At 43.2% G+C, this 26,283-nt stretch overlaps 1 protein-coding gene across 4 annotated transcripts in view; it reads right to left on the bottom strand.

Moving 5' to 3' along the window:
• Positions 1-26,283, bottom strand: part of ZMAT4 (zinc finger matrin-type 4) — a 321,316-nt gene that overhangs the window by 235,160 nt on the left and 59,873 nt on the right. For 3 of the 4 annotated variants that reach the window (XM_070598793.1, XM_070598796.1, XM_070598795.1), the window contains exon 2: positions 19,968-20,073. In XM_070598793.1, coding sequence (XP_070454894.1) covers positions 19,968-20,069 — 102 coding nt within the window. In that variant the 5' untranslated portion in view covers positions 20,070-20,073. Of the gene's footprint in view, positions 1-19,967; positions 20,074-20,929; positions 21,103-26,283 lie in introns of those variants that run through there. The other variant, XM_070598794.1, reaches the window with a different exon arrangement.

The following is a 26,283-nucleotide window of genomic DNA, read 5'->3' as shown; positions in this document are numbered from 1 at the left end:
TCAGCTGGGTACCAGATGGCCGGCTGTCATCACAGAGGTGTCCTGCTATTGCATAACAATGGCTGTGTTAATAGGAGGACAAGAACCTACAGGTGGGGTGGGGGGACATTGGGGGAGAGTGGCAAATGGGACCTCACCTTCCTGACAGCAGAGGAGGGGTAGAAGGCCCTGGAGGCACAGAAGAGGGAGAGTAACAGATGCAGAAATATTTTATCTCAGTTTAGAAACCCAAGACAAAGCCATCAGAAGTCCTCTCTGGGCCTCCGTTTGCTATTCTGCTCATTAAGTTGTCACAACAATTCTGTTTTGTGGTCCTGTCATAATGCCCACCACTTTCCAGACCCTTGTCCAATCACACATTTACTCTGGACATGGCTCCTGAAAGCCCCAGCCCCAGGCCCCTATTTACAGCCCTGCATCCCTGAGCTGGGGGCACACCTCCGCAAGCAGCCATGCCAATGGTTTGAACATCCCCACAGTGCACTCCTGCCGAGAGGCCCTCATGGCCTGACCCCTAAAGACACACATAAAAACTCCACTGGACCTGTCCCATGAGGCATTCGAAGGCAGGAACTGAAAGCTGCAAGGAACGCTTGGGTGAAACACCATGATCCCCAGACCACGAGGCTGCTTCTTCTTGCAATTTCTAGCCAACACGGTTAACTCCAGAATTTACAGTCACAGAAATTCAATTCAGAGCCTCGGCTGTCCCTCGACTGAGGGAGAATTTACTGTCCCACCTGCTTCCTCCCCAGGGGCTCTCTTTTTGCTTTGACTGGCTGCCCTGACACAGGGAAACTGCTCTCATCAGTGGAGTAAGGTATTGATTCAAAGGTCTGAGGCTCTGGGACCCAGGGTATAAACTTTCTCTCCAGATTTATTTTATAAAATCCATTGCATTAATGTTGCATATAAAAATTTCCCCGTACTTTAAAATAAACATTTTCCATTCAGCAAATTGCAAACTGATGGTGTTCTTAATGCCAAAGTGATGTTCTGTATTCCACTCATTATTACCACAAGTATCCGAGGGTTTATATAGTCACTCCCTACAGCTTTTTGTCCCTTCCTATTACAAAATGGACCTGAAAAGCAAAAGAAGTGCTTAAAAATAATAGCTGTGATTTTTGAGTTTTCTGCGTTTTTTTTTCTCTGTTTTTCCCCCTCCCTCTTTTCACTCAGAGTCTTAAATAGCAGCTTGGGATGTCTGAGGAGATGGGGATGTTGATCCCTCTGCACCAGAACAATCTCCCTCTCTCCCTCTCTGGCTGCCTGGCAGGGGCGGGAAAGCTGGACAAATTAATTACATAACTTCTCTGACAGCTGTAAAGAATGCAGGACTTTCCACCCCTCGTATTCAACCTGCCTTGAAAGCAGGTCTGAGCAGAAGGTGGGCATCTATGGTGCAGTGTGCACCCAGCAGAGGCGCCAGGATGCCCTGCAGAGAGAGGCGGGGTTGACTGCACTGCTGTCTCCACCCCCACTGGCCTCCACCCCCACCCCCTTCCCTTCAGAGAAAGGGCCTCTGCAGGATGCGCTCAGATCAGTGCTCAAAACGAAAACCCCAACACTGATGTTCCATCTCAGTCTGGGGTTTTTTGTACCATTTAGCACAGGAGGAGAAAAAGAAGGCAAAGAGAGCAAGTGCTTAAGTCAGCAATTCACAAAGTTGTCCGCTAACCACAACACTTGAATTTCACCCAGCCCTTTATCACTGTCTCAGTGGTATTTAAAAAAAAAAGGAAAACATTCAAAACTGCAGATTTACAGTTCTGCCTTCAGTGCACTAATTAGAACCACGTCTCCTTCCTGCCTGGCCCCACCTCACACGGCTGCTGCAAGACCGGGAGGTGAAGGCGCCTGGATTCCAAGCCTGAAGCCAGGCTGTGCACCGTTCCCTTGCCCTCTGACTTCGACGCTTTGCCACCAGACTGGAGTCTCCTTCTCCCCACGTCGAGCTGCTGAAACCTTCATCACTCTGCAGAGCACGGCTCTCCTCCTCTGGGAGTCCGGCCTGGTAAGCCACACACCCCGCACCCGGCCCCCCAAAACACAGCACCAGCATCCGTCCAGGCATGAGGTGGCTCTGACCTCACACTTGGGACAACCTGACGTGTATGACAAGTGTGCAGGCGCTCACTACTGCCCTCCAGGAGCCGCCGTGCCGGCGCAGAGACAGCGCCGTTCCTCCTGGTGTTCCCGGGCCCCAGCTCAGCACCTCGCACATTCTGAGAGCACAGGACACGCCCAGGGAATTGCACAGAACACAACTGAGCTCAGCTGCATTGTCACCTGTCCTTTCTCAGAGAACGCAGGGAGTGGGACAGGACCAAGGAAGGTGGTATTTCGGGAGTTTCCTAAATAACAGGGTCTAGGTATTGCAGCTGGACAAATTAATTATATAACTTCTCTGAAGCACACGCTCCTCAAAGGACAAGTGCAAAATCGCAATGTCTCCCACGTGAGAGTCGTTAAAAGAAGGATTTGAGGTGATGCATATAAAGATTGGTGCTTGGTCCCCGATAAATGGCAGCAGTTGCCATAAATAAGAACTTGCGTGGAGCAGCATACCAGGCAGGGAGGCGAGTGGTTGGCCAGTCCCACACTCCTCACCTGCAACATCCTCCATGTTGAGATCCGTCTCTCGGTAAGTACACTCCAACAGGCAGCCTTTGGACATGGGGTAAGACCCCAAAGTCCAGGCCAAAGCCTTCCAAGGGGGTAGCCAGGTGGGACATGGGTGAGCGTGCCAAGGGTGCTGGCTCCTACGGGAGGTGGTGTGAGCGGTCCAAGGTTTTCACCCTCTCCAGGGTCTTGACTCCTGAGCTCAGCTGCACAGCAGGGGAACAACAGGGAACAACCCTTTCCCCCTCTCCACCCGCCTCCTCTGCCTCTTCCGGGTCTGTGCAAGTCTTCAAAGAACTTTAAATCCAAGCTTGAAGCAGGGCAGCTGCTCCTCAGAGACCTCATCTTCAAGTTAACGCCCCACACGCTTCTTAGGAAGAACTTTCTGGTGTTCTCTTCCTCCTCCCCTGGCAACTGTTTATCAGCCCCACAGTGGGATGTGTTCTTGCCAACCTGCACGGCTCTGTTCCACGGTCCTAATGCCAGGCTGTTAATGTATGACAACCCACAGCGGGCAGGACATCTTATTTTCCAAGCCCTGCTTACAAGCTATATGAAAAAAGATGTTGCTGAAAAGCAGGAAATAACACTTAGAAACCAATAAACATCTCTACTCTCTGCCGTGAAGAGCTGCCTGGAGTTTCCACATGCTGCATAAATCCACCCTGTTTGAGAGCCACCGAGGTCCCTGCTGACGCACCTCCTAGTCCCAGTCACTTCCAACTTCTGCTGGCTCTGTACACGGGGAAATTCACTGACAACACCGATAATTCGTGCCTGCCTTCCCACAGCAGCACTCGCCGAGATGAATTCTCCCCTACCTTTGCTGCTGCTATTTCTCAACACTACTTCCGAGGGCTGCATCCCAGGCCAACACAGTGTTTTGTCAGTGAAAAAACAGCAGCTAATATTATAGGCAATTTTAGTGCACAGCCCTCCCTCCACACCCCCTGCTCCGCTCCAGGCTTCTGAACTGCTTCTGCCACTTAGGGAGTTTTTTCAGACCAAAGTGTCTCAACTGACTGTGAACAGGACACGTTCCCAGCTTACCTTGCCTTCAGCATCCAGCCTAGCTTATCTCTTCCTGTGTCTGTCTGCATCTGTCTCTCAATAGACAGACAGATAGACAGAAAGACAGATGGATGATAGTAAATAGATAATCAAAAACTCTTTCTATTTCTCTCTCTCTAATACATGGACAGAGGCAGATATGTATTATGCCTCATGTATATGGAAAGAGAGAAACAAAGAGTCAGACGAGAAGGGAAACAGAGCTTCTCCTTTACTGTAAATTTACAGATTTTTCCTCTTTACCATTGGAGCTTCCTCCTGGGGCCTCTGAGGGCTCTCCTAAATGGATTTCAATTTGAATACACAAAATAAAGACAGCTATTCAAACAGTTAAAAGTATTTAAAAAATTTTAAACACCACCAAGATACCTGGAAAATGGATACACCAATCATTCAGTCAATCAATCTAGTGATCATCTTAATAATCGAAATCATTGGCTGACCAACTCTCCCGATCATTGGCACAAAAGCAATGTAAAAGTATTAAGCCCGGAAAGAAGTAATCGAATGGTGGGCTCCAAAATGCAACATAGTTTCAACCAGTGTTTCTCAAATGTGAGTAAAAGAAGAAATTCTCAAGCATCCACAAGAACAGAATTCTTAAGGATGACTGCTGTCTGAGAAACAATAAGTTAATAATCTGAAGTCTTATTCTATAAAAATATATTTTAATTGTTATCATAGAAACAGGGAACATTTCATCTTTATACCTGTAAAATATAAGCATTAAAAATTATCACTAGGGGGCCAGCCCAGTGGTATAGTGGTTAAGTTCACATGCTGAATTTCGGCAGCCTGGGGTTCATGGGTTCAGATCCTGGGCATGGACCTACACCCCACTCAAGCCATGCTGTGGCAGCATCCCACATACCAAATAGAGGAAGATAGGCACAGATGTTAGCTCAGGGACAATCTTCCTCAAGTAGAAAGAGAAAGATTGTAAATGGAATTAGCTTAGGACCAATCTTACTTACCAAAAAAAAAAAATTATTGTTAAAATTTTTTGAACTAAAAGAATTTGTAGAATCTCAAGACTGCATCCATGTACACAGTGTGAGAAACACCCTTCTAAGGGACATGTGTCTGGACAGCTCAAGGAGCTACAAACCCCTAAGCCTGCAAGGAACCAAACCTGAGCATTGCTTTCAGGGGTTTGCTTTGTTTCTTTGTTTCTATCAGGGTATTAGAAATGACTTTATTTCCTGAAGACATGGGTAAGTACTCCCTCACAATCACACATGTGACAAATGTCTGAGTACAAAAGAACAAGAGTTCCTGAAGTGTGACCCTGAGCACCCTTAATTCTGGCGAGATGCTGCCACAATCAGGGCTCTGTTCTGTATGCTAAAAAACCACCTGTCGCCTCTGTAATTATTGAATATTAATAATCCATATCGAGACTATAGAAAAGACATAGGCAGTTCTTTTTATTATTTTCACATTTCATTAAATAGAGAAGAATGCGTCAAACTGCATTTTCTTTCTACCCGAGTCCTCCTCGATCTCTGTGATGAAGAGCACATGCCCACGTTTACGCCCTTCCCAGGTCTGGGTTTGTCCTTTCTGCTCCCGTCTTTACTCCCTACCAGAAATGGATGCAGGATCTTTGTCTTTTCCCCCAGGGATCCCTGTAGAGCAGCAAAATGGAATCTACTGTGGTGCATATATACAATGTAGATGCTCAAAAAATATGTTGGGAGAATAATGGAGGCCAACATCAGGGTTTCCATCATCACACTCCTAACTCGGAAGAAAATGCTTGCAAATAGTTGCAGGTTACCTGCCTCTCCAAATCGTGGACTCCTCGGCTGGCCTAAATATAGGAGCACAAACCAGTGTGTCCTCTGGTATACCACTGCAACAAAAACAAGCTGAAGAGACCTGCCATTTCCCAGATGAACAACCCCTGAGGGCAGGATAAGACCATCTTGATTCTGGAGTCAAGCCTAACAGGCTGAGCTTGCTGAACGGGGGGAAGAAACTATCCTCTAGGCGTTTCATGTCTTCTAAAGCTTTAAGGGATGGCCCTGGGCATATGACCCAGCGTGGCTCTTTATTTTTACTAAACAGAGAATGTGGATCTCTGCCACATTAATATTTTAGCTACAAGATTGCTTTTCTGAACAAACACGTTTTGCTCTTTAAGGTATAACACAGTAAACACTACTTCGTACGCCTTTACTCAGAAAATATTTCATGAAAAATTCTAAATGCTGTAGAGACCCAGTGCTATCAGATTAACTCTGAAACTTTGTTTCCTCTTCAGCAAAATCAGAATATTGATTAGTCCTGAAACACCACCACCGTTCTCTTAGCTCAGGTACAACAAGCCGGTCCACAGACATTTTGGGTCTCAAAGTACTACAGCCAAGGGGTACCAGGCTTTTTTAGTGCCCTCTGCTTATTCAGCACTTATACTCTTAATTATTTCTTCCAAACGTGGTCTTCTCACTACACACAGTCCCAGAGCAAACGAAACTAATTAATTCCTTGCACGGTGACACAATCAGATTAAAACAGCTTTTAAACTAAGAAAACCTCGTTACCTTATAGCTTACTAGGATGACCTTGCAGCTTACTATGACGACCTTGTAGCTTACTGTGACACGGATTTGGACAGGGTACAGGTCAAGTCAGGCCTCTGGATCATCAGAATTACGTCGATTGAAAATCAGAAACAAGGCAAAAGCAGCCAAGAAGGCAGGGGTTAGACATGTCCCTAGCAAAAGACAGGGTCCATTAGAACACTCCGCTTTCTCCTAAGAAAGTAAAACTTTTTTTTCTTTAGATCGAAGGCGACTACTACGCAAGCACCTGAAACAATAAAAGGTTCAATAAAGAACGTTAAAGCACTTAGCAAAGAAAATGTGGTAATGAAAAAGCAGCTTAAGGGTGAAATTGGAAAAAAAAAGACAGCATATTTTGGCTTTTTATTACAGGATATATAAGAGACAGCTTGGCAATAAATGTTAACATCTTTCTAATGGTTGGGAATGCAGTTGTACCAAGCTGAAAACTCACCTTGACTTATTGACACAGCTGAGTGTTAAGCTACCTTGCTCATCCCCAGAGGAAATGCACCGACAGCACAACAGAGCCCAGCCTCACTCAATACATGGAGGCGCTGTGAGCCACTGTCACATGGCCACGTCAGGCATTTTCACCCAGGGGAGGCAACAGGAAAACAGATGGGAAGGGCAAGAAAATCAGTAAAGAGGAGAAAAAAGGCAAAAGTATAAAAGTGGAGGCCAGAAAAAAACAACCTTCAATAGGGTGTTTATCCTAAATATCAATTAAAAAACTGGTATTCCTTACGCCCCTCTAGGTTGAAATGCAGTGAGGAAAAAAAGAAATCACCAGCATGGCCCTGTCCTCAACTAGATCACAATTTAGTTGAAACGTCATGGTTAAACCTTGGCAAAATAGTAGAAAGGAATAAATATAACATTAGGAACTAAATTCACAACAATTTTATGTGTGCTCATGTGTTATATGTTTATTAAATTACATTTCTCTGAAATGTTTATGCAGAAATGGGTTTAAAATTGAAGAAATGAGTAGAGATCACTGCTTCAAGATAAGATGACGATGCTCTAAAGATATTAATTCTCTTCCAATTAATTCTTAAATCTGATGGAATTCCAATCAAAATATCAACTGAATTTGTGAGCTTATCCAATTATTTGTATAACAACCATGACAAGAACATTATAAACTGCACAAATAGCTGTTAACTCTGCAATAAAACAGGAAAGAATATGACGTCGCTCTCAGACACTGAGACATGACACCAGGCATAGTAATTAAATACAGTATGAACTGGCCCGATAAAGGCAGAGTCACAGAGCAGAATAGATAGGTCCGATTCAGGGTCAAGTACACGCAGAAAATTAACATATGATAAAGGTGACACCCAAAATTATGGGGAAAGAATGGACTGCAGATGGTGGTAGGAAAACAGGTTCACCATACAGAGGAAAATCAAAGCAGATGCCTACCTCAAACAACATATAGAGGTATGCTCCTGTGGGGGCCTGGAATTGGCCACCCCAAGATATGTCTCTTTGGCATGATGATTATTTGAGGCTGGTTACTTTGCAGACAGGAAAGCAACTGAAAAGTAGAATCTACTTACCCTTTGTAAGAGACATTTACATTGTAAAGGAACTCTCCATCTGTAGAAATATCTCCCTCTCTACCAGGAAGAAGGGGAGATGACCTTATCTCTAGAAACTCTTAATCAATGGGGAAGGCAAGGACTTAAATCTGCATTTGTTTATTGTGCGTGTCTGGTAACCTCCTGTAACTGACTTCCCTCCCCCTCCCAACGTTGGCATTTCTTTAAGGATTAAGCATCTTTCCTTAGGCTAGGAACTGATTGCTGCCCTCACCTGTGACCACTCAGCTCAAGACAATAGACTTGTCTCCTGCTGAGCCCTCCAAGATAGCAGACCCACTACCTGCTGTGTCCATCAAGCGCTGTGCCGACAGGGCAATCTTGTGACTATTGTGGGAGGGACATTTCAATCATATGTGAAACATCCTGTTTGGGGGTATATAACCACTATGTGCATCCCACTTCTTCGGTGCCCTTTCTTCCTTCGGGAAGAAAGGCCCTGGGCCGTGGTCCTCATAAAGCTTTGTTTAATTTTCTCCTGCTATTCTGTCTCATGTTAATTTAATTCATTCTCCGGCCAGACGAACCCAGAGAAGGTAGAGGAAATGTCTTTCTCCCCTACACTCCAAATAGAGTTATAGACATTAATGTGAAAAGCAGAAGTGTGAAATTAATAGAAGCAAGCACACTTCACATTTTTGTGATCTAGCGATAGGAAGAATTGCTTAAACAAACTGCAAGGCAAACAGTTTATTAAATTTATCACATAAAAATTAACAAGCTTAACAAAAATCTTAATAAAGGGCATCATGAACAGATACAATAAGAAGATGACAGAATGGGAGACGATATTTCTAATGTCTAAATCCAAGAAGAACTTTACAAAGAAATAAAAAAGAAAAATACAAGAATATTAGTAGAAAAATTGACAAAGTATATGAACAGAAATCATACACAAAAAGGAAAACAAGAGCTAATAAGTATACAAAAAATTGTTCAAACTTCAAAATAATTAGAGAAACGCAATTTAAAATAACAAGATATCAAATATCAACCAGATTAGAAAAAAATGAGAAAGCTGAACAGTCAACAGTTGGCAGAGATCTGGATATGGGAATCCTCATGCACTAACCCTCTACTGAGCAAGGCTTAGTCAAATTACTAATAATACGGCTTATGATGCAGAAGTTCCACTCTTGTCTGTAGATCCGTCGTGGATAAATTCACACACAGATTCTTTAGGAAACGTGTAAGGATGTTTGTCACAGCACTGCTTAGGTTAGTGGGGCACTGGGAGCAATCTGAGTACCCATCCCTAAGCTACAGGAAAATCAGAATGCGACAGATGGTCACTCACTATGGAATGTCGTGCAGCGGTTAGACATACATGTAGGAACATGGATGGTTCTTAGAAACACAGTGTTGAGTGAAATGACCATATCAAACCATAATGCCGTTTGCATAACTTAAAAATAAATGCCTGCACGGTGCCTAGTGACTTCCTTCCAAAAAGGGCAATATGCGACGGGAGGGGAAAAAGTAACTTTTCAGTAAGAGACCTGACAAACACTCCCTCAAGCTAGGAGATCAAGGTCAACATCAACAGCAGTAAGTAATGTTGATAACAGCACCCCTGAGATGATGTGGTGAGAATGGCGCTTTACCTCTGTGATCTCCTCCCCCTAAGAATGCAAAAACCCCAGTGTAATCGTGAAAAAAAATCAAATAAATCTCCCTGGAGAATCATTCTACTAAACACCTAAGCAGTCATCCTCGAATTGGCAAGGTCATCAGAACAAGGAAAGTCTGAGAAACTGTCACAGTCTAGAGGAGCCTAAGGAGTCAGGATGGCTAATGAGATGTGGCATCCTGCAACAGAAAGAGGACACTAGGTAAAAACTAAGGAAATCTAATAAAGTATGGACTTCACACATTATAATGCCTGTTATGTAATAGTAATAACGTATCAGTTTGGGTTCATTAGCTGTGACAAACGTACCTTAGTAATGCAAGATGTTAACAATATGGGAAACTGGGTCGGGGTATACAGAGACACTCCATGCTGTGTTTGCAACTTTTCTGTAAATCTAAAACTATATTTAAGTAAAACTTATTTTTAGATATACATGCCCACAAAGTAATACACATTGTAAACATACACAAATAAAAACCACATCAACCCCAATAAACTGGTTACCTGTGGGGTTGCAGGGAGGATGGACATAAGGAGGGGGATAAAAGGAAAGGAGACCTCAACCCTTTCATATCACAGAAGAAGGAACCAAAGTCTGGCGGGGTTAAGCGACTTAGCCAAGAGTGTGCTTTCAATGCAGGCATTCTGACCTTGCGTACACCAAAAGCTCTTTTCATAACTCAGCCTGCTCTGCCTGCTCTGAGGATAAGGTGAGAGTGAATTTGCTCCACGGATAGGAAATGCAGAAGTTAGCAGATGAGTCAAAAGGGAGCATGAACTTTTCCATGAAGTGGAAAAAGAAGACGACGTTGCTTTGGGGCTTTAAAGCAAGTGACAGCATCCCAAAGGGCTCTGCAGGTTAGATATGGGGGCTGGCTTGAGGGCCACAGACAACTGGGGAATAAGACAAGGGGCATTATCTAGGGTCAAACCTGGAGAAGCTTAGTTTCCAGAAGATAAATAATTAAGAGTAAGTCAATAACTACAAGGAATTAATGAAAACAGGAATGGGTAGGATTTCTTGAACTAGAAGGCAGGGAAACTTCCCAGATCAGGGGCAAAGTTTGTGGCTGCAAGGTTAGGACAGGAGGAGGAATATTTGGGGTAGAGACAGAGAAGTGGTTTTATTCTATTTTTTCCTATTTTCTTTGTAAAATCTAAAAAGTTTCACACTGTCTATGGGGATTTCAAGGTGAAGGAAGGACTGTTTCCATGTTTGAATTAGTAGAGAGTGGATGTAAAAGCCATTCTAGCTGCTGGCATAGTGGTGACAAAGTCTATCCCGGAGGCCAAGGAGACCTGAAGGACTGGGCCAGGAGAAAGGGGCAGCAGGCACAGGAGGGGGCAATTTGAAGGTGGTGTAACTACTTTCTGACTAGGTGTACTTCTGTCCCTATGTGATCCTCAGAGAAAGCGATGGAATTCAAAGTTAGAAAAGCTCTACTCAAAATTAAGTCATCTGGGTAAAAGCTAAAGAAACTAATTAAATTCTCAAATCACAGAGAAGGAGGAAAGCACGCTGTCGTCAACACTTCTCCAAACACTAGAAGAAATGCAGGGAGAGACACATGGCTGAGATCAACACCCAAACCCACTTACTTAGGTCATTAGCCTTTAAGAATTCCCTGTCTCCTAACATCTTTACAAAAAATCAACAAGCCCAGATGGCTAAGTGACTGGGAGGTTAGGAATGCATATGTTTCCACTGAATGCTGGGAATGGAAAGCTGGAAGACAAATTGTCACTGTCAATAACGAATCAGGACCGGCCGGGATCTGAAAAGCAACTGATCCATGCTGATCACTCAACGAGCATTCACAGGGAGAAAGTCTTTTTCCTACCAGAGTTTTATCAAGGCTATCAAGGCGTTATCAGTCAATTCAATAAATATTTCTTTACAAATTATGATGCATTCATATAATGAAAATTTATGGAACAATTAAAACAAAAACTGAAGGGTATTGTGTGTTGCCACTTGCGAAAAATATATAAAAGGAAAAATTAAGTTCATCTATATGCATATAATATTTCGAAGAAAACTGGTCACACAGGTTTTATCTGAGAAGAACTGGGTAGCTGAGAAATAGGAGGGAGACTTTCCACATTATACGCTCCTCCATACTTTGTGAATTTTGAATGACGTGAATTTACCACCTCTTCAAAAAAGGAATATAATGTTAAAATAAAGAAGATTAAATATTTAGATATTTATACTCCAGTATTTTCTTCAAAGACTTTAAGAAGACATATTGAAATATACCACATCTAATACAAAAAGATAAAATAAATAATTGAGAGATATGGATTTAAAGCAGAATAGGAGAAAGACAATAATAACATCCAGAGGTAAAAAGAGCACCATAGATGCGTACACAGATCCCGTCTCGTTCTGGACATGGCCATGGATCTGGTGGCCAAAGCAGAGCAGTGACACGATCAGAGTCCAGTGCCTGTAATGAGCCGGTCTCTCAGGAGAGGAACAGCTTTTCTTGCAAGGGATGGAAAAGAGAAATTTCTCTCAAACATCTATCTTTAGGAGACATTGAGACACTACAACCACAGCACGTGGTTGGGGAGCCCCGCTGAAGGCTGCTTTCAGACTCCCTGAGTGTGGAGAGGACAGGCCAGACACCGCCTCAGGGCCGCGGAGCTCAAGGTCTTCGAGACAGATGGTTGAGCCCGAAAAGGCAGCACAGAGAGGAAGCCTACAAGTCAGCACACAGGCTCCAAATTCCAACTGGAAAGTCTCTGTGCTTGACCAATTAAGTTGGTGAAAATGGAAAGAAAACCTTAATACGATAGCATATTATCTCTCTGTCTTTTAGACAAACAACACGTTTGCTTCAGTTTCCCACACAGCCCTGCAATGAAATAGCCATCAGCTTCATGGCAGCCCCCAGACACCTGATTTCCAGAATCGTTTTATTTCTTCATTTGCCAAGACCACTCCCTTTGGGAATCACAGCCTTTCCGCTCTTTCTTTTCCAACCCAGCTCCCCACCCCCAACATCCCCAAAGCAGGTCCTAGTCACCATGTCCCCTACAGTGTCACACACATACAGTGCACAGAGACAATGCTATGTGATCACCAAACTGGTTCCATTTTCCTCCTTGGCACCCAGGGAGCCATATTTCCCAGGCTCTCATACAACCCGACAAAAACATATGATCGAGTTCTGGTCAGTGGAATGGGGGTAGATACAATGTTGCCACTTCCAGGCCTAGCCCCTAAGATGTCCTGCACAATTGCCCAGATGGCCATCAGTCCTCCGGATGCCAACTGGATTTTGATACTTGGGACAATGTCAGGAGCAAAGATGGTGGAGCCTCTGCTGGCTTGAGTCTTAAACAATTATGTGTCATGAAATCTCCCTCTACTAACACACAATGGGCTGTAATGTGAGCAAGAAAGAATTTTTATTTCTAAGATGCTGAGATTTTTTGTTACTGCAGTTAGCCCACCTTGTCTAATATAGAAAACAGGTTTCTCGCATAACAAAAAACCTGAATATGTGATATTGACTTAGCAGATGGATAGTAAATGGGGAGAGAACAGACAGAGCAGATCCAGCTTATACAGTGGCAAAATATTGGCAAAACTGTTGCCCACAATACCATGGAAGGCAAACCACCTGCCTCCTGAGATTATAGTTCTAGAACTGGATGGTTCTATTCTAAGACATGGTCACAATTCTAAAAGAACTAGAAGATGATGGAAAAACAACACTGGATATGTATTGTTGGTGACTAATTGTTTGTTATTGATGTTTGGCCAGATTTTTCATGAAAGAAATAAGCTCAGAATATAACTGATAACACATTGACAGAGAGAAATAAAATGAAATAGAGTTATTGAAGGAATATGGGAATATTTTCAAGATCAGATACTGGATATCTAATATTATATAGTGCAAAGGTTAGAGAATTGGAAAAGCCATTTGCTAATTGCTTCCAGTCACCAAGAAGTGAGAGATGTGATTTTAGAAGACATCGTGTATTGAAGACCCAGTAAGACCTCTCGGTTGCACCCTGTGACTCAGGTCTTTGGCAAAAATCAGATTAAGGTTGTGGTCTTTCCACCTACTTTTAGACAACCTCATGGTGGCCACCATTAAACTGAAAAAGAGAAAGAGGCGCAGAGGTGAGGACGCGATAAAATAAACAGCTTTGAAATTGTGTCTAGGAAAGAACTGTATGGTCGAGACACATGGAGCTTTCTGAAAGAAAACAAATCAGAAGCCTTCTCTAACACTGAGAGAATTGTCTTACTAAAGCAATTACAATCCTGAATTAGGAAAGCTTTGAATACTCTGCAAGCCTTCAATCCACCTCGGGCAGGAAGTGGGCTATGAATGTTGCGGTCCCCAGGGAGGATTCCAGGAATGAATAGGACCCAAGACCCATTTCAGATGTGGCAAGCACAATAGACAGCAAAGAACTGTGTGGGGCAGAGCCACGGGTCATTGAGAAAAATGAACAAGAAAGTCCTTCCCAGGGAGGAAGATCAGCATCTATTGGGGAACTTCCCTCACTCCCTGGAAAGAGACTTCCCAGCACCCACCCTGCAGGAGGCCAGCTTTGCTATGGGCCAGTGATCACTTTGTCTTCTTTTCTTCCTTTCGCTGAAAGAGAAAGGTTACCGCTGTCATCCCCACTGTAAAGTGCAGGAGGAGGAGAGGAAACATTTCTCTTTTGCTCATAGGTTGCTGATCCAAGAAATCACATCCACATCTGATAGGGCCTCTCTATCACCCCAATGGATATTTCGTGACCAGAGGGGTAGACTACGGCAGAGATGATCCTGCATGTTTGTTGGACTCACTTCATTTTCTGACACATTTAAATTACATTTCCCAACATCCCCTGCAGTTAGATGGGACCATGTGGAATGTGGTCTGGCTCCTAGAATCCACTGAGCGATGTCAGATGCTCCCAGCAAATGAGAACCCCTGCTGCAGAGCAGGCTCTGGCCACTCCTAACCAATGAGCACTGAGCACACACAACATCTGACAATCATCATTAGCCAATGAGCGTGTTGTCCCAAGTTGAGTGTGTTCTTTAGCCTACTGTTGTTTACTTCATTGTAGCCTTTCTATGAACCATTCATTTTGTCTTCCAGTGAACTATTTTGACTAATAATAACTTACAAGAGAGAAAAGAACTGGACCTGCTAGAAGAAAACAACAGAAATATATAAAAATAGAAATTTTACAGAAGCGGAAGAGTCTTTAATGAAACTCTTTAAGAAACAGGTTAAAGACTGTCAGACAATCAGAGCTGGGCTGAAGTCCTCTGATATTATGAAGGGTAACAAGAATTGCTTTAGCCTGGGCAAACGCAGCAAGAATTGTATTAACAGCATCCGGGACAAATTAAGCGTGTCATGACTTCAAGAGATTTGAAGAGAATGAAACAGTGATTCTCAATGTACAGTACAAAGAAGCCATCTCCACAGCAATCCCGCTATTGACATCTGTTATTGTCCTCACCCAGTCAGTGCTGGCACCTCCAGGAGCACAGCACCTGCAATACCCCGGACAGCTGTGCATCCAGTGAGCCCCAACAGTACTCAAGTCCAGTGAGCACAGGGCCTGGCAGGACTGCCGGGCTGCAGACACACAGCATGGTATTGACCCACAACCCTCGCACCCAGGAAAGGAGGTGTCCAGCCTGCATGCTTACTCAGGCAATTTGCAAAAAGAAAAAGAAACATTGAGAAGGCAAGAGAGACTCAGGGAGAAAAGGCAATGAAGGCATGAGTAGCAACAGAAAGTATGAAACTTTAATCAGCACATATTAGGGACCTTAACTTTCACCTTATTGTCTCCACCCACAAAGCACTTACATCCCATCTACTGCTAGACTGACAGAGACCAGAAGAGCACCCTTTGGCTATTCTGCTGAGTTAAATGGAAGCTAGAGAAGGCCGTAGTTCTCTCGGAAGGCAATTAAAACAGGTGAAACAGGAAAAATCCCTTTCAGCATGCCTCTGTAGGCCCATTGCACCTGCTGCCACACCGATGCCAGAACAATACTGCATTCTGCTGTTCCCAGGTGGGCCAGTGGGGTTCATTTACCAGGCCTGACTTGACTTCAAGACTCAGAGAGGTCTGAAGAGTTTCCCATCACTTTACAGAAGTGTCTTTTCTATAACGACAAAACCAGTGCCTATAGCCTGACGGCTGACTCCAGAGCACAGACTGCCTGCCAACGCACAGCAATGCCTCTTCTGGTGCACCCATCGCTGCTTCCATTAGACTTGCCCGGCTGCTCCCCTCCTCCAGTCCCCATCCCCCAGCCTCTTCATCAAGCTGTAAGTGCCAATGAGCAACAGCCATGGACAAAGCTCTCCGGCGGGTGCTGTGGAAATAAATGAAAAAACTCCATGCGTGGCTCCTGCCTGCCCTCAGGAAGCTTACAATCTTGTTTGGAGGTGCATCTGAGCCACTGATTTCACAAGGAGCAATTCATTAGACACAGGCCACGGAAACACCAGGGATATTAGGGTTCACCAGAGGGGCAGGAACCGGGCTGGCGCTTTTCTGGCTGGCTTCATTGGGCCTGCAGAACAGGAGTTCTCTCTCTCCTTCTAGATCTGCTCATTCATCTTCTTCCTTTAACTTTACTCGTCTTTCTGTCCTTTGGTTTCATTTCTCACGGTCTTCTCTATACAAATCCTCTTCTTCCTACATGCCAGAAAACCACCCCTTCACTCATGCAAGCAACTTTTCCTCTTTGCAGAAAATTATTCTTTAGCCACTTGAAACTCCAGCAAATTCCTCAAGTCGCCTCGCGGGGAAACTGTCTAACCTCTATACCACTCAGGCTCTTGCATTTGAAAGCTTCTCTTTTCCTCTTCTTCTGCTTGTTCTGTTGATTCAGACTATTCATCCAGTGAGCAGAGACAACATCTAATTATATTTTCCACCAAAACATTAACATGTTGTTAATGCTTAGCAAGTAAGCAAAATAATGACATGCTTATGGTTCCCCTTTGTTCACCTCAAGACTTCATAGGCGAAAAGAGATTTTTAAAGTCTAGCATGGAAGGCTTTGGTCCATTAGACACACATTAGCTTTTCTTTGTAGAGGTCCTCCTATACAAAGGGTCAGCCTTTTAACGGGGCATAGAGCCGTTAGGCATTAACCCATCTCTTGTGTTTTTCTCTCCTACTTCAGAGGATTAGCACACTAGTCTCATGGCAAAAATCACAGCAAAAGCTATTCTTTTCTCAAGAAGACACCTTGACCACCACTAACAGACTGTCATTCAGAAATGCTCCATTATATTGTTATGCTCCCAAACGCTTCAGAGCCTCACAAGACTCCAAATTCCCCTGTCCTTTCACCCTCAGCCCCATGCCTACACCTCCTCCAGGCCAGCCTTCTCAGTACTCCTTGGAGACACCAAGGCCTTTCAATCCAGCAACTCCTGAACAACCCATCCGTGGAGGCCTAGATAATTCACGACGTTCCCAACAAATCTTTCTTGACCATAACAGCTCTTGGTGATGACTCACTCTTTTGAAATTGGAATGTGCAAAGATCTAAAAAGTTAACAGCATGGCATAGCTTATATCAGAAAGCCAAATGGGCAGAAGAACTAACACTGTTTACATCAAACTAGATCAGCAGCTCCTTAAAAGCAGGCAGCAGAATTGTACAGATGTTCTTGGTATCACACAAATATTTATACCACACTGAACTATTCATGGCTCTTTCTCGCAACAAAGTTTATGAGCTTCTTGGGGAAGACACTATTTCTCATATAGCTTCAGAATCACCTGCAATAACTAACACAAATTGTGCTGGACATGCAGAAAGTCCACAGTGGATTCTCACTTATTTGTCCCATAGGGAAGCTGAGAATATTATCTGGCTGACTCGAAGAGTAAAATCATACTAAACCTACAAATCAGTGATAGGGCATTCAGAATGAGTGTGACAACCTTTGCTATGAACTGAGTGGGATTTTGAACTCGTAAAGACTTACTCTATATGCAATTTCAGCAGAGAGGGTAGATTAATAGAATCAGAATATCAGTTCTCACATGGCCTTCCAGTTCATCTGATGAAAGCCAGCCTCTTCATCTCTCTTACAGATGAAGAAGTTCTGGGGAAGTACCAAACCTGGGAGACAAGAGATCATCGCATAAGGTGTCTTCAGTCCTGACCATGCCTTTTCACACGCCCAGCAGCTTTGCAGCAAGAACACACTTGCTCTCTCTCATTGAAGGAAGTGCCCACCTCTGCCTGGAGGCAGGGAGTGACCCATCACTCAGAGTTCCCATCCAGGGATAAGAGGCACGTGTTTAATGTTGTTCCAATGATGTGTGACACTGTTAATTGCAGCTCTACTGTAATTGTTTTCTTTTCCATGTCATCCATGCTACATGCGACAAATACTAACACATCCTCTAAACAATTAAATTGTGCCAGGCAAGGGTACAGGGTGATGACAGGAAAACTTGAGTTCAAATAACTAAATCCTTAACTGAGCAACTAAGATTTTTTCCTTTAAAATTTTTTTTGTTGTTTTCTATTTTCTGACATTACTTTTCTAGCTCAGGTAACAAACAGCAGTACTGGCAGTGTCACCAGCCTCTTTTTTGTAAACAACGCTAACAGAACATCTCTGATGCGCAGGCTCTGTTCCAGGAATTATCAAAACTCAAGTGAATAAAATTCTTTTTCTGTTCCCAAGGATCTAGTAAAGGAATTAAAAATGAACACAAAAAGTCTAATAAAGGACTAATAGGAGGCTATGGAATTTCAGAGCAGGGGCAAATTCCCTGGTTTTCCTTAACTGAGGAAATCATATTAATAAAACCATATGTGTTTATAAAGCAATATCCACAGAAATTAGAAAGTTCTTATTAAAGTTCTTTATTTCAAAAGACTGATATCTTCCACTTTAGATAATTCTTTTGAGGTCACACTTACTTCTAACACTTGATTGCCTATTAACAAAAGAATATGCTAACTTTTTTCACAGACGCTGATTTTTAAGTTTTCTCTGAAAAGCAAGTTTTATTTGCCTTCATCAAAATAAGTCAGATGGAGAAAGACACCATTTGATTTCACTCATACATGGAAGATAAACAAACAAACAGACAAACACATAGATACAGAGAACAGATTAGTGGTTACCAGAGGGGAAGGGGGGCGGGGGTGGGTGAAAGAGATAAAGGGGGGCATTTGTATGGTGATGGATGGAAACTAGACTTTTGGTGGTGAGCACAATGTATTCTACACAGAAGTCAAAATACAATGATGTACATGTGAAATTTATATAATGTTACAGGCCAATACTATCTCAATATTAATAAGTAAAACTATATAATGGAGATAGCTGCACAACCCTGTAAATTTAATCAAAATCATTTAATTGTGCATGTAAAATGCGAATTTTATGGTATACAAATTATACCTCAATAAAAATTTTAAATAAAAAAATATTGCTGCAATGGAGTTAATATTGAAAAATAATATAATTTTGTATGTTTGGCACACTTTATAGCTTCCAAAGCATTTTCACAAATACCATTTCCATAGGTCTCATTTGGTCACCACAAAACCCAGAGGAGTTTGGTGAGTGACAGTAACAACTGGCATTTGTCAGACTCATCAGACAAAAAGAAAATTGCTGGCTAAGCCCTCCAATCTAAAATTAGTTACAAGTTATTACACTTGAAAACTCATGTTCCCACTGGTATATGTTCTCTTGAAAAGCCAAGACGCCCTGGGCAGCATGCAGCACCTGGGGGCCCGGCTTCCCCTTTTTGCCATGTGTGGCACCTTGTTCCCTCCTCAGACACTGGTCAACCTCTTTTCTCTCATCCTCATGTGTTCCCAATAGAGGATCAAAGAGCAGTCACTTGTTTTTCCATCCTAAAAAGCCAAAGCCACTGAATAATGTCCTTCAAGAGTATTTGGGCTTTAAAACTTTGTTATGACCCCACAGGGGAAGTCCTTTTGCTGATAAACACATTTAGGGCAGCGGCCATCAGGTGAATGGAATTTGGTGCTGAATCACTGAGGCTGCCACGTTTCCCCCACAGTGATTAATAAAGGACCTCTGGGCTTATCTTCAGGGTCATAGAAGGCAAGAGAAGCTGGCATTAATGCATCCTGCCCTGTGTCCCTGAAAGGAACTTCAGGGATGAGCAATGACAGATTTAACAAGTAGAGAAAGCCCACTGAGTCTCCAGGGGCTGAGTTACAAAAGAAAAAACAGAATCTGGGATGCAGCCAGGGTCTGAGAGTGATGTCCCAGCCCTCACTCCCAACCCCACACATACACGTGGTCCTGGCCTGAGCCCAGACCAGAAAGGCTCCAGCCTTGTTGTTCTTAAAGAATCTGCCCCAAGTCCAGGGGCGGGTATCCTCAAGTCCTACAACCCTGACCACGCTACTCTTTCTTCCATTTGAAAACACTGAGTGGGGAAAGCTGTCCTTACCTCGTAATGAGCCACGCGCTGAGACTCGGATATCAGTTGTGCACTGCACACCTTGCAGTAACTGTCTGTAAACAAATCCTGATCGATATCGGAGGACTTCATCAGGCTAAAGGAGAATCAACAAAAAAGAAAAGAAAAATGAGCCCACTGCTTTGGTGTTTATGCCGGATATTAAGCATGTGAAAAGCCAGGTGCGCAGGAACAGATCTGAGGATGGTAACAGTGGGCAAGATCTCCCTAAACCTTTGGTGTCACCATGGCAAGTAACCATAGTAAGTGTATAGTTTATAATTTTCTCACAAATGCCCAATAAAATTGCTGGTACCCTAAAAATAGAAATCCAGCTTTAGTTTTCTCTGTTTGACAAATCAGACATATCAAATGCGTTGTCAAGGGTTTATGTAGAGGATATTTTCACGTAGGATTTTATTAACAAAACACTGCAAGCATCCAATATATCCAACAATAGGAAATAGGTTAAATGAACTTTGATACAGCCACATACTAGACTACTGACTCCTAAATTCAAATCAAATTCTTCTTTAAAAGAAAATTTAGTGAAATAAGAAAAATTTACCATTACCAACAAAGGAAGTTTACAAATCAATTTATAGAAATATAATTTTGTATATATATAAAAATATATATATATTTGTATTTAAAACAAATATAAATTTGTTTTAAAGTGTGTATAGGTGCATAGAAACACATTTTAGGAAGTTTTAACAAAATTTTAATAGCAGTTATCTTTGGGAGATTATAAGTAATTGCTTACGTAATTTTCTTTATTTTTAAATTTTCTACAGTGAACATTATTACATTTCTAAGAATACAAATTAGCTTTGTCAAGAGTCTTATAAGCAATATAAAATCTAGTTTTGAGTTCAATAGACATACTTAGAAAATTAAAAAGTAAAATTACAAAATTGAACTAAACTATAACTTTCCTTGCAAACTTATACCTTGTCAAGTGAGGAACCCTCACTTTTCCTGCCGACTCTTCTACGTGTAGGATTGCTGAAATTCACAAAGACCACTTCCACCACCCCACACCACAACTGAGCCCACAGAGGGAAACAAACACATCCTCAAATTCCAAACTCTGGATCAAAATACAGCCAAGAGTCTCAAGCTTGTGAAAGTGATCTGTCACAAAGGTGTCTTATAGCAATGGGAGTGTAATGTCACCACCCTAGAAACACACACCAGCTCAATGGAATGCTTCCTCCAAGCCACGAACTCCACTCCATTTTGCCTCCTGCCTGCCAGGCAAACAGTAAGAACTGTGCTGGCCAGCATGCATAGGAGAGGCAGGAGACTCTCAGACAACAGAAACACAGTGGGCACCTTGGAGTTCATCTTACTCCAAAGCCCTCGTTTTACGCATGAGATGGTCTGAAGTCACACTGTTGATTATTGGCATGGTCATAAATAGCGCTGAGCTTGCATGATTCCAATATCCACACTCCAGGCCCATCCCCAGTCTAACGCTACCTGCCAACTGTGATGTAGGCTGAGGCAGTAAACCTCTAGGTCTCAGTGTCCTCCCTATAAAAATTGAGATAATAATATTTGCCATTCTTCCTTAGAGAACTATGGTGAAGATCAAAATGAGAAATATAGGAGAAGATACTATATAAACTGTAAAACTCTATTCCTTTGAAAGGGTTCATTATTACATTTTTAATGATATCCTAACGTTGGGTAAGATGTTGGCCAGGTCTTGACCAATGCAACAAAATGAAGGATTGTGGCCCATTTTAAGTGATTTTGGAAACCATCTGAATAGCTGGGCCACAAAGTAAAGTATCTGCCTGGAATAAAAGGCTGCCTGCCTCACCAGCTACATGCTCACTGTCTATCCTTGGCCTTGGTTGTAATGGTCCATTAGGGCATTTGTATTTAGCAATTCAAAAGGATTCAGTTTCTGCTCCTAAGAGACAACCTCTGGTTTTTCAATATCCTGAGTACCAAGAGCAATGTCAGATAATAAGGACCATGGACTCTCATAACTGAAGTGGACCTTTACTTCTGGAAGGATCCTTCCTGGCAGACAACCCAGCCACCTGGAGCCCAGCACCTGCAGTGCCTGGGTGCTTACTGCCTCCCATGGCAGCCTGCTCCAGAGAGTCTGACACCTCCAGGGGTTAGGTACATTTTTAGGCTGAGTCAAAATCTGTCCCACTGTGGATTTCATTCATTGATTCTGTCTTTGGGTACAACAGAGAACAAGTCTACTCTCCCTTCTCATGAGATATCCTCCCTCAACTGTTATGATAGCTCTCCTCTGTCTATTCCCAACCCCTGTCCTGCCTTATCATCTTGGACTGTGTCCATCTCTTTATGGGCCATCTTCAAAAGGAGTGACAGAACAGAATGAAACAGTCCAGATACAGTCTAACCAGGGCAGAGGATCACAAATCCAAATGACCATCCAGAACATAATTGTCATTTGTAATGATCTGTAGTCACATCCTGGAAAGCAAATGGAGAAGAGGTGTTTTGATGATGTGAAAATGCAGTACAACATTTCGAAATGTCAAATGGGAGAAGAAAACTTACTAAGTTGTATTTTCGAAGCTAAGCTCCTGTAAGTAGTTGTGTTTAAATATTATCATGTTCCCTGCTATTTCTAATAAAGAAGTGCACAAAAATAGATTCATGGGTGACCTGGTTAATAGGAATCTCCAAACTCACTGCACACTCCTTCCTCATTATACAACTGACTGCAGAAATCAAACACTGTGAAAGGATATTCAAGGTACACGGCAGGCCGAGCAGGGCCCGTAGGAGTCTGAGTCTCGGTAAAGCAGCTGTGCAGCAGAAATAGCTTTAAAGGCAGAATATAAAATGTGTATACTAAAAAAAAATTCAAAGGAAGAAGAGAATAGCATGGCTTTTCTCACTGTTTCATATAAGAATATTGATTTGAACAAGCCCATATGCAGTAAAAAGGCAATAAAGACCCCTCCAAAATCTGCAAGGGCAGAATAGAATACCTGAATAAGTTAAATTCCAGTGGGAGACAATTAGTGGACAAGTGTCAGCCTGGTTTGTGCATGAGGCCTTTTCTCCAAGAAAAGAAAACTCTCTCTGTGTAGGTCACTTTTGACAACCAGAGAGCCTGATCTATGATTCAAAGAGCGGAATTCCCAAGAGAGAAGGCTGCCATTTGCTCCTCTCGTCTGGCTTGTTTAGCATAGGATTCCCAGCTTCATTGGCCTTCGGAATTTCAGATGAGCTGGCAAGAAAAAGCAAGGGAAATATGACTAACTTTCATTAGCCTTGTCCATGGTCCTGAATCAGCAGCTAGAGCAGAGACAGGGCAGGGTTGTTGATCACTTACTGGTCAGTCCTACCGTCCCATTAAAGCCAACGTGCGGTGACCCCCCACCTTGGAAACTTGCTGACTGTGCTACACTTTGAGGCTTTGGGACATTGTGAGGAGGGAAACAAGAGTAAGGGGAGGGAAGAGTTTGATTCTCTAGATCTGAAATTGATGTGAATGAAAGCTTCCTCATTGCTCCCCATCCTGACACATTCCAAATGGAACACTGAAGAACTGAATAACCCATCACTCTTCAGTATTCACAGAGGACAGTGCTGCCTGTATTTTAGTCAAGAAGCCCAGAGTGGAAGTGGAGGCAGTATCTGAACAGGAATCTGATCAGATTCTCACTTGCTGTCCCAGGTCTCTACACACTAACAGGTCTGTTGACATGTGTAGCATGATGGTGTAAGACTCTGAGGTGTAGCTAGGAAAAACAATAAAGAAAACACAGAGGGAAGCGCCTTTGTTTATTCAATAATGGTTTTTGATCATCTACTATGTGTGAGGCACAAGGATAACAGAAGGTACAACTCCTGTCTTCCAAATCTTTACGAGTCTTGAGTGAGAAGAGACATATGCACACAAACACCCAAGGCACGGGCAGCAAGGGTAATCTGGCTGGTAAAAAGCGCTACAGAATTTGAGAAGACAAGAGGGATTATAAGGAACTCTTCAAGAAGGTTCTATGGAGTTGATAATTTAAGCATGGATAGGATTAAAGTGGAGGGAAATGGGTTCCAACTCAAAAACTAATTCTTTTCCCTGGCGCAGAGAAAACCTTACTACCAGTAGACATGAGAAGATATATGCAAGGGGCATTGGTGGGGCCAACTTGAGATTATGCAACATAAGTAGAGAAGGCAGCAGAATACAAGGGAGAGAAGGGTACACAGAGCTCAAGACCAAGATGGAAAGAGAGAATGAGGGAGAACAGCCAGTTCTCAAAACGTTTCCCAAGGTGCAAGGAATGGCCTTTTTCAGGATCTTCAGATACAAATATGAAGCCTTCTTTTCTGCTTCTTTGTGCATCTCAAGAGCAGATTTCAGAGGCACAGGCTGAAAAGCCAGAGAAACATGAGGCTTCATAGCAAAGAGTAATATTCTTCATTCCATTCCATTTCTGATAATGCTAAAATAGCTCTGACTCAAAGATCCCAAATCCCATGCAAGGCTCTTCAGAGGAAACAGACATTAGTTCAAATCCAGGTTGCTCACTTGCCAACTAGGTTTTTGAACAAGTTACATAGCCTCCCTCAGTCCTTGTTCTCTCATTTATGAACCAGGGGAACATCCTCACAGGGTTATTGTGAAGATTAGAGCCAATAAAGATAAAAAGCATCTAAGACTGTGGCACATGGTAGACACTCAAACGCAGATATGACCACTATTATGATGAATATTATTAATTTTGTATTATCATTATTCTTATTTTCAAGAGGGATGCTATAAATATTTAAGAAGAGAAATAAATAGAACCACATTAAAGACTAAGGGAGAGGATAACACAGTCGCTGTGTTGAACTCACAGCCTTTATTTCCATCATAGGCTTTCTCTTTTGTGTTAACAATATCATCCACAAAAATGGCTCATTTCCACTGAATTCCACCACCAACTGATACTTGGGCCTCATGCCTGTGAAGACCCCACGCTTCATGAACATGTGTCTATTTTTTGCTGTCAGCAGGTGCTGATACTGGCAATGGAGCAGATTGATGTGAGCTCCATCCCACCTTCTCTCTTGCCTACCAGTGCTCGTCCCACCATGACCTGCTTCATGGGGAACGCAAAGGGAAGCCTGGATGTATGCCAGCTCTCTAGACCCGCAGCCACTCACTGTGTGGCCCTGAGGTGGCCACAGCAGTCATGTTCTCCAGGGTGACATCTCCTCTGCCCAGTCCCTTGGGGAGAGAAGCCCTTGGTGCCCCACTAGTGGGTGTCCTGTCACAGTTTGGGGCATTTTCACTATAAGCTCACCTATAAGATCTAAAAACCTACTTTCTACCCACTCTCTCCCCTCACTAGCCCTTTAAAAACAGGATTTAAGACCCATGGCAATTTCAACCAAAGAGCCTCTCTCGCTTTTAGGGGCACATTTCTGAATTTCTAAGCTGCCGCTCCATATGACTTTGTGAACTCGCCAGTTTCAGGAATTGTGTCTCCTCTAAAGATGCTCCCAACAGTGCCTGACCCTCATGAAAGCTCCAGACTCAGAAGGAACAAAGATTTTGTCTTATTATTATAAATATATTAAATGCTGCTCCTGAGCCCAGCTTAGCGTAAGGGCTTACCGGCTGATTTAATTTCCTCACAGAGACACGTAGAGTCATCAGCCTCATTTTCTAGATGAGAAAACTAAGGCTTAGGAGTTGAGTAAGTCCCCGAAGGTCACACAGCCTGTAAGTGGCAGTCAGCTGTCTAAGCCTTGGCTGACTCTGTGCCCATCAGCTTAGTCCTCACCCTGGGCCGCCTCCTGGAACTCAGCACCGTGAGCCCTTCAGTCTGTTCCCTACTGCCTCACTCTAGGGAGTGCCATAAAAATACTTAAAATGAAAGTGAAGGGCAGACATCTTGCCCAGAATTTCAGGCTGTGGCCTAAGAGCCCCAACTGTCCGGGTGGAGCCTGGGAAGCTATAACTGACCTCAGGGCCCAGACTGTCTTCCCTGCATTCATCTGAACCAACCTGGGTGCACTATCCTCTTCCCACACATTCTGGTTCTGCTTCGGCTGCACATCCAGATTTTCTATGCCTCTGTCACCTGACTTACCCTCAGATTCAGCACCTAATTTCACCCTCACACTGAGCTGATACCCTGAAAAACCACAGCACCCTTCTGTCCAGTCTGACTCCTCTCCATCCAGTCCAGGACCCCCCACTATGCACCACATGCTCATTCTCACTCACACCAAAGGGCGTGGCTCCCAAGGACACCACTCTTGGCAGCTCTGGCCCTCTGCTTCCCAGTGCCCAGTGTGGAGAGACTGG

This window comes from Equus przewalskii, chromosome 28 (genome assembly GCF_037783145.1).
Source record: "Equus przewalskii isolate Varuska chromosome 28, EquPr2, whole genome shotgun sequence".
Taxonomy (NCBI): Eukaryota; Metazoa; Chordata; class Mammalia; order Perissodactyla; family Equidae; genus Equus; species Equus przewalskii.
This window is presented reverse-complemented; position numbering and strand designations above follow the sequence as displayed.